The 14,690-nt window shown below is 47.6% G+C and overlaps 1 protein-coding gene and 1 non-coding gene across 3 annotated transcripts in view; one reads left to right on the forward strand and one right to left on the reverse strand.

Moving 5' to 3' along the window:
* The window catches only part of KIF1C (kinesin family member 1C), a 21,827-nt gene extending 19,872 nt beyond the window's left edge, over positions 1-1,955 (forward strand). For both annotated transcript variants that reach the window (XM_040243653.1, XM_040243654.1), the window contains one exon: positions 737-1,955. In XM_040243653.1, the coding sequence (XP_040099587.1) occupies positions 737-1,420 (684 nt within the window). In that variant the 3' untranslated portion in view covers positions 1,421-1,955. The remainder of the gene's footprint in view (positions 1-736) is intronic.
* An 11,272-nt stretch (positions 1,956-13,227) lies between these two features.
* Positions 13,228-13,300, reverse strand: TRNAS-CGA. Its single transcript has one exon. It is a non-coding gene; the product is annotated as a tRNA-Ser (tRNA).
* Positions 13,301-14,690: the final 1,390 nt, after the last annotated feature.

The raw sequence follows: 14,690 nt of genomic DNA on the forward strand, positions 1-14,690 counted from the left end.
CATATAGCTCACCCCTCACAGGAGGTGTTCACTAAAATGATAACATTTCAGTGAACCTCTTCCTGGTCTTTCATTGCCACTCCTCCCACCCTGGCCTCCTGTCCCCTCTCCTTGTTCTGGTCTTTTCCATGTGCATATATATTTTTGTGTTTATATAAAATCTACAACATGGTACTCTATATACTATATAATATAAGTAATACGTATTAAATAAGTTGAATACGTACGTTCAGCTTTTTATGGAAGTATAGCATACGTACCATGCTGTGTATTTGTCTCATTTATTCGTCAGTTGTGTCAGTCCACTGAAATGATGGCAGGTATTTTTCTTCCGTTTTTACTGACTGCTGTATCCCCGGGGCATGTCATTTATTCAGCAGTATTTGCTGAGTGCCCGCTAGGGGAGGCTTGTGGAATTTCTCATGTAGTTTACAGCAGCCCTGTGTCATAGGTACTGTCATTGTTGACGTCATCTTGCACGTGAGGACAAAGGCATAGAGGTTACAAGCCAATGACTCAGACCCACAGCTCGGGGGTGGCCGACCTGGACTGGGTCTGACCACCTGGCTCTGGGTCTGGGCTCCTAAACCAGTATCCCTCCAGCTTCCTCAACCCCAGGCCCCTCTCAGGACCCTGGACATCCACCCGCTCCAGGGCCTATCCTCCTGAACCTGTATGTCTTCAGAAGGCCACTCTCCTGACATACCCCCTCTCCTCTCACCCCTCCCCCTCCCAGGATCACGAGGATGAGAATGAAGAAGCTGGTGAGACCACGTGGGCCCAGCCCCAAGGGTCTGAGGCAGCGGAGGAGGAAGTCCCCAGTGACCGAGCGCCCCCCGCCCGGCCCTCCTCGCCACCCCTGTCGAGCTGGGAGCGGGTATCAAGGCTGATGGAGGAGGACCCTGCCTTTCGTCGGGGCCGCCTCCGCTGGCTCAAGCAGGAGCAGCTGCGGCTGCAGGGACTGCAGGGCTCCGGGGGCCGCGGCGGGGGGCTGCGCAGACCCCCCGCCCGCTTCGTGCCCCCTCATGACTGCAAACTGCGCTTCCCCTTCAAGAGCAACCCCCAGCACCGCGAGTCCTGGCCGGGGGCGGGGGCTGGGGAGTCCCCAGCACCACCCCAGCCCCCTGAGGAGCTCACTCCACCTCCGGCCACCCCTGCGCGAAGGCCCCCAAGTCCCCGCAGGTCCCACCGTCCCCGCAGGAACTCCCTGGACGGAGGGGGCCGGTCCCGGGGAGGGGGTTCCACACAGCCCGAACCCCAGCACTTCCAGCCCAAAAAGCACAACTATTATCCCCAGCAGCCCCAGCCATACCCAGCCCAGCGGCCCCCAGGGCCCCGCTATCCCCCGTACACTACACCCCCGAGGATGAGACGGCAGCGCTCAGCCCCTGACCTCAAGGAGAGTGGGGCGGCCGTGTGAGCCCCGCATCCTGGGCAGAGAGGGCCTGGTGGGGCCCCTCACTGGGAGGAACACTGCTTCCCAAGAGGCAGGGAGGCCCTGGAAAAGAGAGAGAGAAGGTCCGAGTAGGTGATAGAAGACGTAGGGGTGACTGGGCCGGAGGCTGAGGAAGGACGAGGGCACGGAGCTGCCAGGAGTGAACCAAAGTGAAGGAGAGCGATGGGAAGCTGCCTCGGGGCCCCCCTTGCAGGGGAGGTCCCACAAACGCTGCTAGGGTGGGTGGGGGGCTGGGGTGCTATGTAGTCAGTGTTTGACTTTCTTTTCAAGTCGGGGCAGAGGAGAGAACCTAGAGGGAAGTGAGGTCTCCCCGTCCTGGCCCCTGTCTGTCTGTCTGTCTGTGGTGGGTTTGTTTCCAGGGAGGTGTGGCGGGATCATAAGTCATTCCCCTCCCCCTTCCAGGCCTCCTGCTATATTTGGGGAAACCTGTCTGGTTTCTGGTTTGGCTCGGGTCTCGTGAGGATGTGGGACCCTTCAATAAAAGCTAGCAAACAGAGAAGCCTGTGGCTGATGGTCATTCAGTTTTGGTTTTCAGTGACGGCGTGGATGATATCAAAGCAAAATGCACAGAACTTTAAGCGCGGCTGAGTGAATTTTTGCATGCGTGTGCACCCATGAAGTCGCCATTCAGGTTAATACAGAAGGGTGTTTCCATTACAGTTTCTAGAATGTTCAATATCACGTGTTCTCTCTGGAGAGTGTGTAACCCATTCCTTTCATCCCTTTCATTTCTGCTTACCCAGCATCTCCATCTCTGTCTCCAAAACTGCTATCATTGTCCTCAAGGGAGGCAAGAGAGGGATGAGTGGGGAGGAAGAGGAAGTTCCAGCCTGCTAACACCCAACTGCCTGCTCCTCAGGAAGTTGGAGGGATTTGGGAGCGAGGCCTGATTCTGGTTCTTTGGGTCACTTAGCTGTTTTAAAGTTTCCCCTGTGCCTGTGTTTAGCCGTGTCTGACTCTTTGGTGGCTCTGGGCTGTAGTCCGCCAGGGTCCTCTGTCCATGGGGACTCTCCAGGCAAGGATAGTGGAGTGGGTTGCCATGCCCTCCGCCAGGGTATCTTCCTAACCCAGGTCTCCCACATTGCGGGTGGATTCTTTACTGTCTGAGCCACTAGCGAAGCCCAAGAATACTGGAGTTGGTAGCCTATCCTTTCTCCAGGAGATCTTCCCTGACCCAGGAATCAAACTGGGGTCTCCTGCATTGCAGCCAGATTCTTTACCAGCTGAGCTCTCAGGGAAGCCATGTAGACACAGTTTCCTCAGGTTCTGTTCTATCTCGGGATGTTTAACAATGAATGTGTTGGTCAAGCTTACTGCACCTACCTGTTTTCATCCCATTTGGCAGGGCGCAGTCAGTATTCCAGGTAATATTTTTGTCTTAAGATTGTTTTAAGAAGCATGCTACCTGCTTGTTTTAATGTTCTGGCTTGGAGGAGCATGTCCATGAAAGTTCACATTTTGCAGGAAATTATATCTGTGTTCTCCCTGCCCCAGGCCAGGCTGTGGGATCCCCATGTTTTCAACCTGTACTCAGGAAAACACTTCCACCCATTTGAAAATTTGAGCTGCTTGCCCACAGCTTCTTGATGTCCGTCTTGAGGTGCAAGCAGCCAAAACCATAGACATTATCCCAATTGCAGCCAAACCACAGCTCTGGGCAAGACCATGATTATGTTTACTCTTGGTTTCCGCACCATGATGCTGGCTACCTTTATTTTGGCAACCTCGACTGCCAGGTCTTCAGGGATCTGTTGACAGTGACCCAATATCTGGAATGTAATGGACGGTTTTTCAACTTTGTTTATTTGAACAGTTTATAATCTAGTCAAGGAGACTAAATGTGAACAAGAAAATGATAGAATACAAAGTTCTCTCCAGGTCAGAGCAAGCTGAGTGGTACAGGCAGTTTGTGGAAGTTGAGATGGGAAAGACATTTTACTAAAATACAGTTGGATTATTTTCCCCTCAAGATTACCTTGTATAAGTATGTTTTATACCACTTTTTATCAACTTCTCTTTCTAGATCAGTCTTTTAAAATGTGATGAATTTTAGATTTCATTCAGAGAATTACCCACTAATCTCATCTGTGCTATACATGCTAACATCTTTTATGCATATCATTCTTAAAGCACTGTAAAGTGGGATTCTTTTTGTGTCCATTTCTCAGATAGGAAGACTGGGGTTTGGCACAGTTAGGATTCCAACTCAGGTCAACTTGACTGAAGCCCAGACTGTTTCATGCCTTTAGGATGTCAGGTATCATTTTTCCTCCTAGAAAACCATATTGCCTTCTCCTCTTGCGAGTCTGTCTCTTGTTTCTGGCCTCTTCCAAAGCTGCCCTGAGAGGAAGTGAGAGCCACTACTTGTGCGCTTCCTCCAGGATCACAAGTCAAAGTCATCCAGACCGCCTGCCAGCCAGCTTTCTGTATGTATGTGTTATGTGTGCAGCGCTCGGTCATGTCTGACTCTTTGTGACCCCATGGATTGTAGCCTGCCAGGCTTCTCTGTCCATGGAATTCTCCAGGCAAGAAAACTAGAGTAGGTTAACCATTCTCGTCTCCACGGAATGTTCCCAACCCAGGGATCAAACCCAGATCTGCACTGCAGGCAGATTCTTTACCATCTGAGCCACCTGGGAAGCCCCAAAGTATCTGTAGCTCCCTCAGTTTGGACATTTCTACAATTTTATCCTTGGTTGCCTTGGAAATTCAGGCCAGCAGCCTCTGCCTCATAATACAAATTCTCCCTCCTCCCACCGACTTCTGTCTCTCTTGAAAGGCAAGAGGAGATGGTGGCATCATCTGGCCAGTATATCTCTCCTAAAGGTCTGGTCACCAGATGGGTGTTGTAGAAACTGTCTCTCTCATCATCCCTAGACAATCCCACAGCTGTAGGCACCGAAGTTAACCTGCCATGCCCTGATAGCCTCATCAATGAGGATTTCCACCTTGACTCCTCCAGGTCCTTTCCTGTGTTCCCTCTGTCATTGGACCTGGAAAAGGACTGTGTGAGGATACCTGGGAAAGTCTTGCCCTGACCCCCTTAGTTCTTAGGATGTAGCTGGAGTCCTGCCTGATGCCCTAGGCACATGGACCAGCCTGAAAAGTTCTCCTGCCTAACGAGCTAAGCTTCTTTCAAATGACCGTGGAAATGGTTCTGGGTGTTCTTGCAGAGACTTCTCAGCCAGAGAGGAGAAGCAGGCTCTGGTTTCTCCAAGCCCAGGGCCCCACCCCACCAAAGGTCAGGGCTCCAGTCAACCTTTGGAACACACAGACCTGGGTCCCAAACTCATCACTAGTTAGCTGTGTGTCTCTAAGTAAGTCACCCGCTCTGGGTCTCAGTTTCGTTCTTTGTAAATCGGACTAATACTGCAGTGGAAAGATTTAATAAGATAATAGATGCAAAGGGCCTGGCACATACTAAGGGCTCAGGGTTGGTGCTTTCCCTTTTCCCTTGTTCTGAACTGGCAATGAGGACTGGGGAAGGAGGGTAGGGAGGTGCCGCAAAACGAAGGCGGATTTCCCAGACCGTACCTCCGTGACTCCCGGCACCCGCTATCCACCAAACCCTCTCTCCCAAGCCCCGTTGTTCCGCTGTTGTCCGCCAGGGGGACAAAGGGTGCACGTTCCCTCGCTGGCCGCCTTTGCGCGTTCACAGAGTCTTGAAAGACCGCGGCCTTGCGCGTTCTCGAGTCTCCAGGGTCAGGGCGCGCAGGCGCAGAAGGCTGGGCATGACGCGTCTCTGGGCATGGCTTCCCTTTCCCGCGTCCCCGGAGTTGCACCGGGTTGATTTTACCCGGTTCGGGGGCACCAGGAGGGCGGTTTGGGGCTGGTGTGTAGGGCTGGGGCCCTTGCGGGCATTTCTTACTCCGAGACTAGCTTTAATCTTCGTTTTCCAGAAGAGATGACCCGACTTCCTTCAGAGTTAATATTTTCTTCCCCATCATGGATGATCAGGAATTCCAAAGAAAGGGTAGAGGAAGGACATTCATTGAGCACCTTCTGCCATAGGGGCAGCGATGCCCACATAGTAGAGGAACTTTTGGATTGGGATTTGCTTTGTTCGAAATTTAGCAAATACAGAAGAATGGAAGAAAACAGAAATCATCCACATTTCCTCACCACAAAAGATCCTTTGCTGTCTCCTATAAATTTACCCTAGAATGTTTGTTCAACAAGTATTTATTGAACACCCACCTATCTGCTCAGCAGGTTAGGTTATGTGGGACTGCAGAGGGAAAGGAAAACTGCAAAAGAGGACTGGAACCAGACCTCAGATCTCAGACTCCAGGCTGGTACTGTTTCTATTGTTCATAATAGCCAAATGTGGTTCAGGCTTTAAATTAAATGCTCACATTGTTGAGTTTCATCCTGGAGAGAAAAGTCTACAAATTTAATCAAAGTTTGAGTTCTCAGATCATAATTGATGTTAACTAATTCTTACTAAGGAGATCACTTGTAAACATAATGAATAGCCTTTGGCTATATCATAATTTTGAAAAATATTTACTTATTTGGCTGCATTGGGTTTTGGTTGTAGCTGGAGGGATCTTCATTGCAGCACCAGTAGCCTCTCTAGTGTGGTACATGGGCTTAGTTGCCCCTGAGGCATGTGGGATCTTAGTTTCCTGACCAGGGATCAGACCAGCGTCCCCTGCACTGGAAGGTGACTTCTTAATCCCTGGACCACCAAGAAAGTCCTATATCATAACTTTTAGTAGATAACGATTTACATTGTAAAGTAACTAAATATGTTTAATAAATATGATAAAATGTCAGATGGATTCTTATCTTTGTTAAATTCCAGGGCGTCCACACTTGAATTAGGTCCAGAGAAAGTTTGCCCAGAACCAGGCAGACTCCTGTCACGCCTATGATGAAGGAACCACCCAGTTTGCTTTCTGTATGGTTCAGGACATCATCATGCTTCAGTCATGAAACAGGAAGAATGTGGGATGGTGAGACCGGGACCCAGCTAAAAGTCCTTACTGCAGACTACATGGTTGGGGAAAGGTCTTTGGAAATACCCTTTCAAGAAGATTCTAGAAGAATATCCAGAGTCAGACCTTCAAGGGGGAATGATTAGGGTGCTATGGAGTTCTTAATTTGGTTGTACATTAGAGTCACATGTGAAGTTTCTTAGAAATAGAGCTTCTGGGGCCCAACCTTACAGCCTTTCTCACTGTGCAAATCTGTGGTTCCCAGGACACCTAGGTTGAGAGCCAGTCTCCTTACCATGGCTCACCCACGTTGTTCACTTTACCTCTGAGTGTCTAAGCACTTTCCTTTCCTATCTTTGTGTATCACTTCTGCCTCAATTGAAACATTGTCTCTTCAGAGGACCTTCTTTGACTTTACCATCAGTTACCCAGAGACATTCACACTTTCTGGTGTATTTCACTTTTATTTTCCACGTAGTCCTCTCTCTTTGAACGGCTACTTATCCTACTTCTTCACTTGTTTTTGTTCATCTCAGGGGTCTTTCTGGGGCTTCCCAGGTGACACTAATGGTAAAGAACCCGCCTATCAATGCAGGAGACGTAAGAGACATGGGTTAGATTCCTGGATTGAGAAGGTCTCCTGGAGGAGGGCACAGCAACCCCCTGCAGTATTCCTTCCTGGAGAATCCAGTGGACAGAGGAGCCTGGTGGGTTACAGTCCATGGGTTGCAGAGTCAGACATGACTGAAGCAACTTTGCATGCATGCATGCATGGAGTTGCTCTGGCCTGCCACCTGTTTCTGTATAGCCTGAGAGCTAAGAATGGTTTTTACATTTTTAAATGGTTGGAAAAAATGAGAAAAACCAGACTTCCCTGGTGGTACAGCAGATAAGAATCCACCTTCCCATGGAGGGGATGTGGTTTCCATCCTTGGTCGGGAAAATGGGATCCCACCTGAGGCCAGGCAACTAAGCCCCAGTGGGAAAACAAACGATCCTTCATACTGCCACTAAGACCCAGACACAGCCAAAGGTACTTTCTGAGTAGGTGCAACTAAGCCAAAGCTTCTTTCAGGGACCTCATGTTGAGAAAATGGCCCCATTAGCACGTTCTGAGGGCGGAGTTTGACATCTGAGGCTCTCTGACGTCAAAACGGCACCAAGAGGCACTTGCGCATGCCCAGTTGGAAGGCCCGCGGTCTCAACCAGTTTTAACTGGGTGGAGCTCAAACTGGACGCTGCTGACTGAACGACATCTCACTCAAAGTTATTTTTGTTTAGGCTACGTGAACCTTAGAGGAATGCAGTTTACTGTAAAAACAATCTGAGGCAAGCCTGATCAGTGAAGGTAGGTTACAGTATTTTATTTATTAATATTAAGCAAGTTAGAGTTTGACAGATTTGACTGACGAGCATCCTCGGTGTCACTTGTTCACATCTAGAGAGGCTGGACATAAATGGAAACAAGGTCAGCGGAAGTCTCAGTGAGGAGTGCACCAAACCTAGGGATTCACCATGAATTTTCACAAAAGAGCAAAATTGGGAGACAGGGCATGTGGTACCCCTGGGGAGGGGATAATGGTGGGGGAATAAGCAAGGAGGGGGGCTGTGGGATCTAACATACCCACCTCACCTGAAGAATCCATGTGCTGCTTTTTTTTAATTTAAAATTTTTTTATGACTGCACTGCGTCTTTGTTGCTGTGTATGGCTTTCTCTAGTTGTCGCCAGTGAAGGCTACATTAGTTGCAGAGCAGGGGCTCTAGAGCTCCGATTTCAGTAGTTTTGGAGCCCGGCCTTAGTTGTCTCGCAGTATGTGGGGTCTTCCCGGACCAGGGATCGAACCCGGTGTCTCATGGACTGGCAGGTGGATTTTTATCCACTGAGCTGCCAGGGGAGTCCTCCCTGTGGTTCTTGGTGGATGGCTTCACGGTGCATAAATAGCCCTGCTAACTCTGTAGCACCCACTGAGTTCCTCAGGAAACAGGGCATCCTGGGTAATAGTGCTTTTTTCTTCTTCTCTAATTTGAAAGATTTTTATTTTTATTTTGGAACTGCACTTCCTGGATAGGGAGTGAGTGAGTTCAAGGGGCCTGACACTGTTCTCATTCTGCAGCCACCAAAGATGATGGTTCCATAATATCCAGTCCAAGTAGGTGGGAGGGGCAAGTGGTAAGATTCTCCCATCTCCTGGTTTTCCCTTTCCCCTAATTTCCTTAGTAGCCACGAAGTATCCAATACCTGGAATCCTAGACACTTCTAGGGTTCCTGTGTTGAAGATTTCACAGCAGCATATAACATTCTGATATTGTGGGTCTGTAGGCAGCAGTTGCCCAGGTGGCACAGTTGATAAAGAATCTGCCTGCCAGTGCAGGAGACGTGGGTGTGATCCTTTGGTTGGGAAGATCCTCTGAGCCACTGAACACACACAGGGAAGGTGGACCCAAAAGCCTCATAGCCTTGTGAGGACTGGCCTTGGGGTATGCACCGTGAAGGCTCTTAATTTGTGAACCATTTTCCATGGGGTAAGCCCTTTGTAATGATTTTGATGACTTATCCCACCTCTGTGTCACCTAAGATGGTGATCACAGAGAGATGCTGCCACCTTCCTGCTCTTTGCCTTCTGCTGTGGCAGCCCTGGTGGTTTAGATGGTGAACAATCTGCCTGCAATGCAGGAAACACAGGTTTGATACTTGAGTAGGGAAGATCTCCTGGATTAGGAAACGGCAACCCGCTCCAGTATTCTTGCCTGGGAAATCCCATGGACAGAGGAGCCTGGTGGGCTACAGTCCACAGGGTCGTAAAAGAGTCGAACGAGGCAGTGAATAAATGACAATATCTTCCATCAGAAACTCGTAACCTTTGGAACTCAAATCTCAGAGAGGCCTTGCACTGCCACTTATAGCAGCACTGACTTGGGAACTGTAATGAACTTTGGAGAACATTTAATCCATCATCTTTTTTTTTTTTAATTTCTCTTTTTTTCCCCCTTAAATCCTAATTCTCTCTTTTATAAAAATAATTTTATTTCTTTATTTTTGGTTGTGCTGGGTCTGCATTGCTGTGCATGGGCTTTCTCTAGATGCACGAGCAGGAGCTGCTCTTTGATGCAGTGCTCGGGCCTCTCTTGTTGTGGTACCCAGACCCCAGGCACAAGGGCTCCGGCAGTTGCACCTGGTGGGCTCAGCAGTCCTGCCACACAGCCTTAGTTGCCCTGCGGTATGAGGGATCTTCCTGGGCCAGGGATTGAATCTATGTCCCCTGCATTGGTGGGCAGTTCCTTCACTGTGCTACCAGGGAGATCCTAATCCATTATCTTATTGTGTTTATTATTTTTTTTTAATTTACAGAGGATCTACTGCTTAGGATACATTTTCCTATGTATTTTGGATGGCACAAAGGCATATTAAATATCTCTTTCTTCCTCTCCTCCATTTTTACTGGCATTCTCTGCCTCCCATCAAATTGTTTATGGTTCTTTATAGATACCACACTGTTTCTGCCTGTGTTTTTCCTGGAAGGTGCTCCACACCTCACAGCCCCCTTTGATTAGATCCCTCCTGTCTGTCACTGTGCATCTCAGCGTAACTGCTCTCATCTCAGGAAACCTCAATTCTCTTAGTCTGGGTTGGGGACCCTTTTCTTTTTCAGCTTACCCTGGGCACATCTCCATCACTACTCGTAGTACTGTGTGATGATGCAATTATGAATCTGTGTTTGTCATCTCCCCTTGACTCTGGCCTCTCTGTGATTGTGGACTACACCTATTTATCTTTGAGTCAGACCCAGATTCTCCTCTAATAAAGACTAGCAGGAGAGAGAAGCCATTATGAGGCTTATAAAAGGGGTATATCAAGGTGGGTGTGGCAGAGATCATGAGAGCAGTAAAAGACTAGCATGAAATCACTCTCAGCTTCTTGGCAGCAGGCCAGAGCTAGAAATTCACCTCCAGATAAGGAAGTAGGAAGGAGTCACTTCCTTCCAAACTAAAGCCCTTGAGTCCCAGGGAGGTTTTGTCAAGCACAGAAGCATGAATCATCACCAGGTGAGTGTTCTGACAGTGAAGAGTAGTGGAAGGATCCCAAGGTGGGTGGTCTGGGGATCTGGTCCTGGTTCATGCTTTGTTCCATTTGGTCCACCAGGATACCCACTGGCCGGATGGGACTCCCTAACATTGTCATTACTTTTTTTTGGCCTAGAACCACTTCTGTCCTTCCCCAGATATCTTCTGGTCAGAATACTGCTGTCCTTAGGCTTCCCTGGTGGCTCAGTTTGATAAAGCATATACCTGTCAGTGCAGGAAACATGGGTTCGATCCCTGGTGAGCGAAGATCCCACGTGCCTCAGAGCAACTGAGCCCCCTGGGAGCCACAACTACTGAAGCCTGCGCACCTTAGAGTCTCTGCTCTGCAGCAAGAGAAGCCACTGCAGTGAGAAGCCCGTGCGCTGCAGCTAGAATATAGCCCCCGCTCACTGCAACTAGAGAAAAGCCCACATAGTAACAGTGAGCCAGCACAGCCAAAAATAAATAAAATCATAAATATATAAAAGAATATTGTTATCCTTTTAGATCCAGCTCAGATCCCATCTCCTGAGTGAAGCCTTCATCTTCCAATCCAGATGTGAAGTGAGAGTGTCAACTCTTTGCTCTGAACCCCTATGGAGAAATGTATATACCTCTCTTAGGAATGGGCTTCCCCAGTTGCTCAGATGGTAAAGAATCTGATGTGGCAGACCTGAGTTCATTCCCTGGATCGAGAGATCCCCTGAAGAAGGGCATGGCAACTCACTCCAGTATTCTTGCTTGGGAAATCCCATGGACAGAGGAGTCTGGCAGGCTACAGACCATAGGATCACAAAGAGTGGGACATTACTGAAGCGACTTAGCATGCATGCTTGCTTTTAGGAAACTTCATTTTGTTCTGCTTCACCATTTTCTTATGAGTTTCTGTTTCTCTAAATTACCCCCATTAATTTTTCCCTCCTTGAGAGCAAAGATCATATTTGTGGAGCTCCTTTATCACCTAATTTATGGTAGATACTCAAATATTTGTTGACTGAAAGATTCCCTTTTATTCAGTAAAGAGTCATGGCCCATGGTATGGACTCACTCATTAGCTGTGTGACTCTGGGCAAGTTACTTAATCTGTTTGTGTATCAGCTTCCCCAGCAGTAAATGGGAATAATAGTACCTATTGCACAAGGCTGTATTGAGGAGTCAGTGAGCACTTAGCCTGGCTAGTGCTAGTCCAGAATGTGTTACTCTCTCAGTCGTGTTCAACTCTTTGCGACCTGATGGACTATAGCCTGCCAGACTCCTCTGTCCATGGAATTCTTCAGGCAAGAATACTGGAGTGGGTTGCCATTTCCTTCTCCGGGGGATCTTCCCAACCTTGTGATCAAACTTGGGTCTCCCGCATTGCAGGCAGATTCTTTACGATCTGAGCCACCAGGGAAGCCCAGTGCTAGTTCAGTCTTCCTTCAAACTATCAGAGCAGGACATACTGTCATTAGTATTGAAGCACCAATGGGTAATTGGAATTTTCCCCTCCCTGATTCAGTGGCTTCTTCCCTCATACCCGAATCTGACATGGCCAAACCACTAGTGAGATGTAAAACCCTCCTGGAGAGCTTTATTTATTTTTAAAATTAATTGATTAATTTTTGGCTGCGCTGGGTCTTTGTTGCTGCCTGAGGGCTGTCTCCAGTTGTGGCAAGCGAGGGCTACCCCTGGTGGTGGCTTCTCTTTTTGCAGGGTACGGGCTCTAGAGCATGTGGGCTCAGTAGTTGTGGCACGAGGGCTTAGTTGCCCTGAAGCATGTGGAATCTTCCCAGACCAGGAGTCGAACCCATGTTTCTTGCGTTGGCAGGTGGATCCTTAACCCCTGTGCCACCAGGGAAGTCCAGAGAGCTTTACATTGTCTTAGATATTTGCACAGATTCCTTGGTTTAGGTTTATCTTGGAAAAGTAAGATTCTACATTGTGTTTTCCAGTTAATCTCAGAGATTTATTTGTTAATTTGCACTTGTTTTGTTTTTACAAGAAGGAATGCCTTTAGCTGGGTTCCTGAGAACCCACAGAGGTTATTCTATTAGTGAAGTTAAGTAGAAATAGAGCAGTCATGTTACAGAAGGTTTATAATGACCAGGTTCCTGAGTAAAGTCAACATCCTGTGATAATTAACACACTTTTCAACTTAAGTGAAATGAAGACAGTTTTCTATACCAAACAGTCAAACAAATGTAGATTCCTGTAACAGTCACAGGCTCCGGGTTACAGCAAACGATACTTAGAATTATGAAAACAGCCCTTCTAATATTGATGGAAAAAGCCCTTTGACCCTTTAGGAAAACTAAAACAAGAACCTACTGTATAGCACAGGGAATTATCCTTAGTCTTTTGTAGTAACCTACAAGGGAAAAGAATCTGAAAAAGAATGTGTATATTTAGCTTTCATATATAAATATGTGTGTAACGGAATCACTTTGCTGTACACCTGAAATTAATATAATTAACACAACATCAGCTATACTTCAATTGAAAAAAATGAATAAAATGAGAAGGTAAAAAAAGAAAAAGAAAAGATTTTGAATCCCAGTTTTAGCAGGACAGGATACAGAATAAATAAAGATTTAACTTATATTTTCTGGCCTCTAATATATAGACATTTCCTCACTTATTTCTATTTCAAAAATATTTATTTTATGTCCTTACTTGGCTGCACCAGGTCTTAGCTGCAGCATGGAGGATCTTTGATCTTCTTTGTGGCATCTGGAAACTTTAGTAGCTTCATGCAAACTCGTAGTTATGGCATGTGGGATCTATAATAGTTTCCTGACCAGGGGTTGAACCTGGGCCCTCTGTATTTCGAGTACAGAGTCCTAGCCACTGAACCACCAGGGAAGTCCCTCCTCACCTATTTTCTTATCTTCCCAAAAACCAAGGTTAATGACTACCCAGGACTTGCCTTTCTCAAACACTTCTATCTAATCCAGAGGTATCTGGTATATAGGTTTTTTTAATTCCACCAGTGAGGTTGGATTATCAGATGAAAGAAGTTGAGATGCTGCCGAGAGAAGGGGTCAGATGAGGTAACTAGTGGAGTGAAAGGGAGAAGCAACATGTTGCTCTGATCGTGTTTCTCTGCTTGCTGCAGCACAGTGAAGCTGTATACTGCTGGCGCTCGGCCTGTTTTGCTGCCCTCAACCACAAATGACTTGTTTCAGAATCTTTTCCTTTTGTAAGGCCTGGGTTGGTCATAAGGTGGTGCTTCTTTTCACAGTCCCTGTGTCTGGCACCTGGCAGTAAGGCCTGAGGGAAAGGGGGTCTTTCCAAGCCCCGCTCTCTTCCAAGGAGGGGATGAGACTACAGGCTCCTTTCTTTGAGGTCTTCCCAGGCAAAGCCTGAGCATGTCTGCCTATCCTCTGCTCCATACTGGCTGGAGTGGGGAAAGGAGGAGGCTGCCTGGGTGAGCATCATCGTCCTCTGCAGTTGCCTTTCTCCTTTTAAGGATATTGATTTTGTCTTTGTTCTGACAAACAAATAAGATATTCCATGGAGAACTGGACAATCAGAGGAACTTCAAAGCTGGGGGCCTGTTCCTGCTTCTCTATAGCGTTGCCAAGGGGGAAGGGAAAGAGAATAGGGAAGAGACGCTTGGAAAACTTAACTGCTTCCTGAGAAGGTTTTATATTTCTATTAAAAGTACACTGCACGGACTTCCCTGGTGATGCAGTGGTTAAGACTCCATGTTTTCCCAGGGAGCACGGGTTCAATCCCCGATTGGGGAACTAAGATCCCGCATTCCACACAGTTAGGCCTAGATAAATGAAAACATAAATAAAAATTCTTTAACAAGAACAGCAACAAAAGAACACTGCAGTTTACCACCTTCACACACTGAATGCTCCAGTGCGGCTGAGAGGGAGTGCAGGACAGTAACCATGGAGACAGGGTGCCATGGAAAGCAGCATTCGGGGGTTGGAAAGCTGAGTGTTGATTGAAGAAGACAAACAGGCCTGAGGAAATTTAGAGGTTAGCCTTGTTGTTCTCCCTGCTCAGGCACGTTTGGAACCCGTGGGGAAAAGGCTTGATCCACCCCATTTCTCCTCTCTTACTGCAGAAGTTTCTAAACACATCCTGCATGCTGGTGTTTGCTCCGACCCCTGGGTTCCCTGGACAGTAAGTGTGCACATGTATGAGAAGGTTACCTTCGTCAGGGAGGCCTTTCCTTCATTCTGAAATTATTTTCTTCCCTCCTCCTCCTCCTTCTTTTTAAAAACAAAATGATATT

This window comes from Oryx dammah, unplaced genomic scaffold (genome assembly GCF_014754425.2).
Source record: "Oryx dammah isolate SB20612 unplaced genomic scaffold, SCBI_Odam_1.1 HiC_scaffold_8, whole genome shotgun sequence".
Lineage (NCBI taxonomy): Eukaryota > Metazoa > Chordata > Mammalia > Artiodactyla > Bovidae > Oryx > Oryx dammah.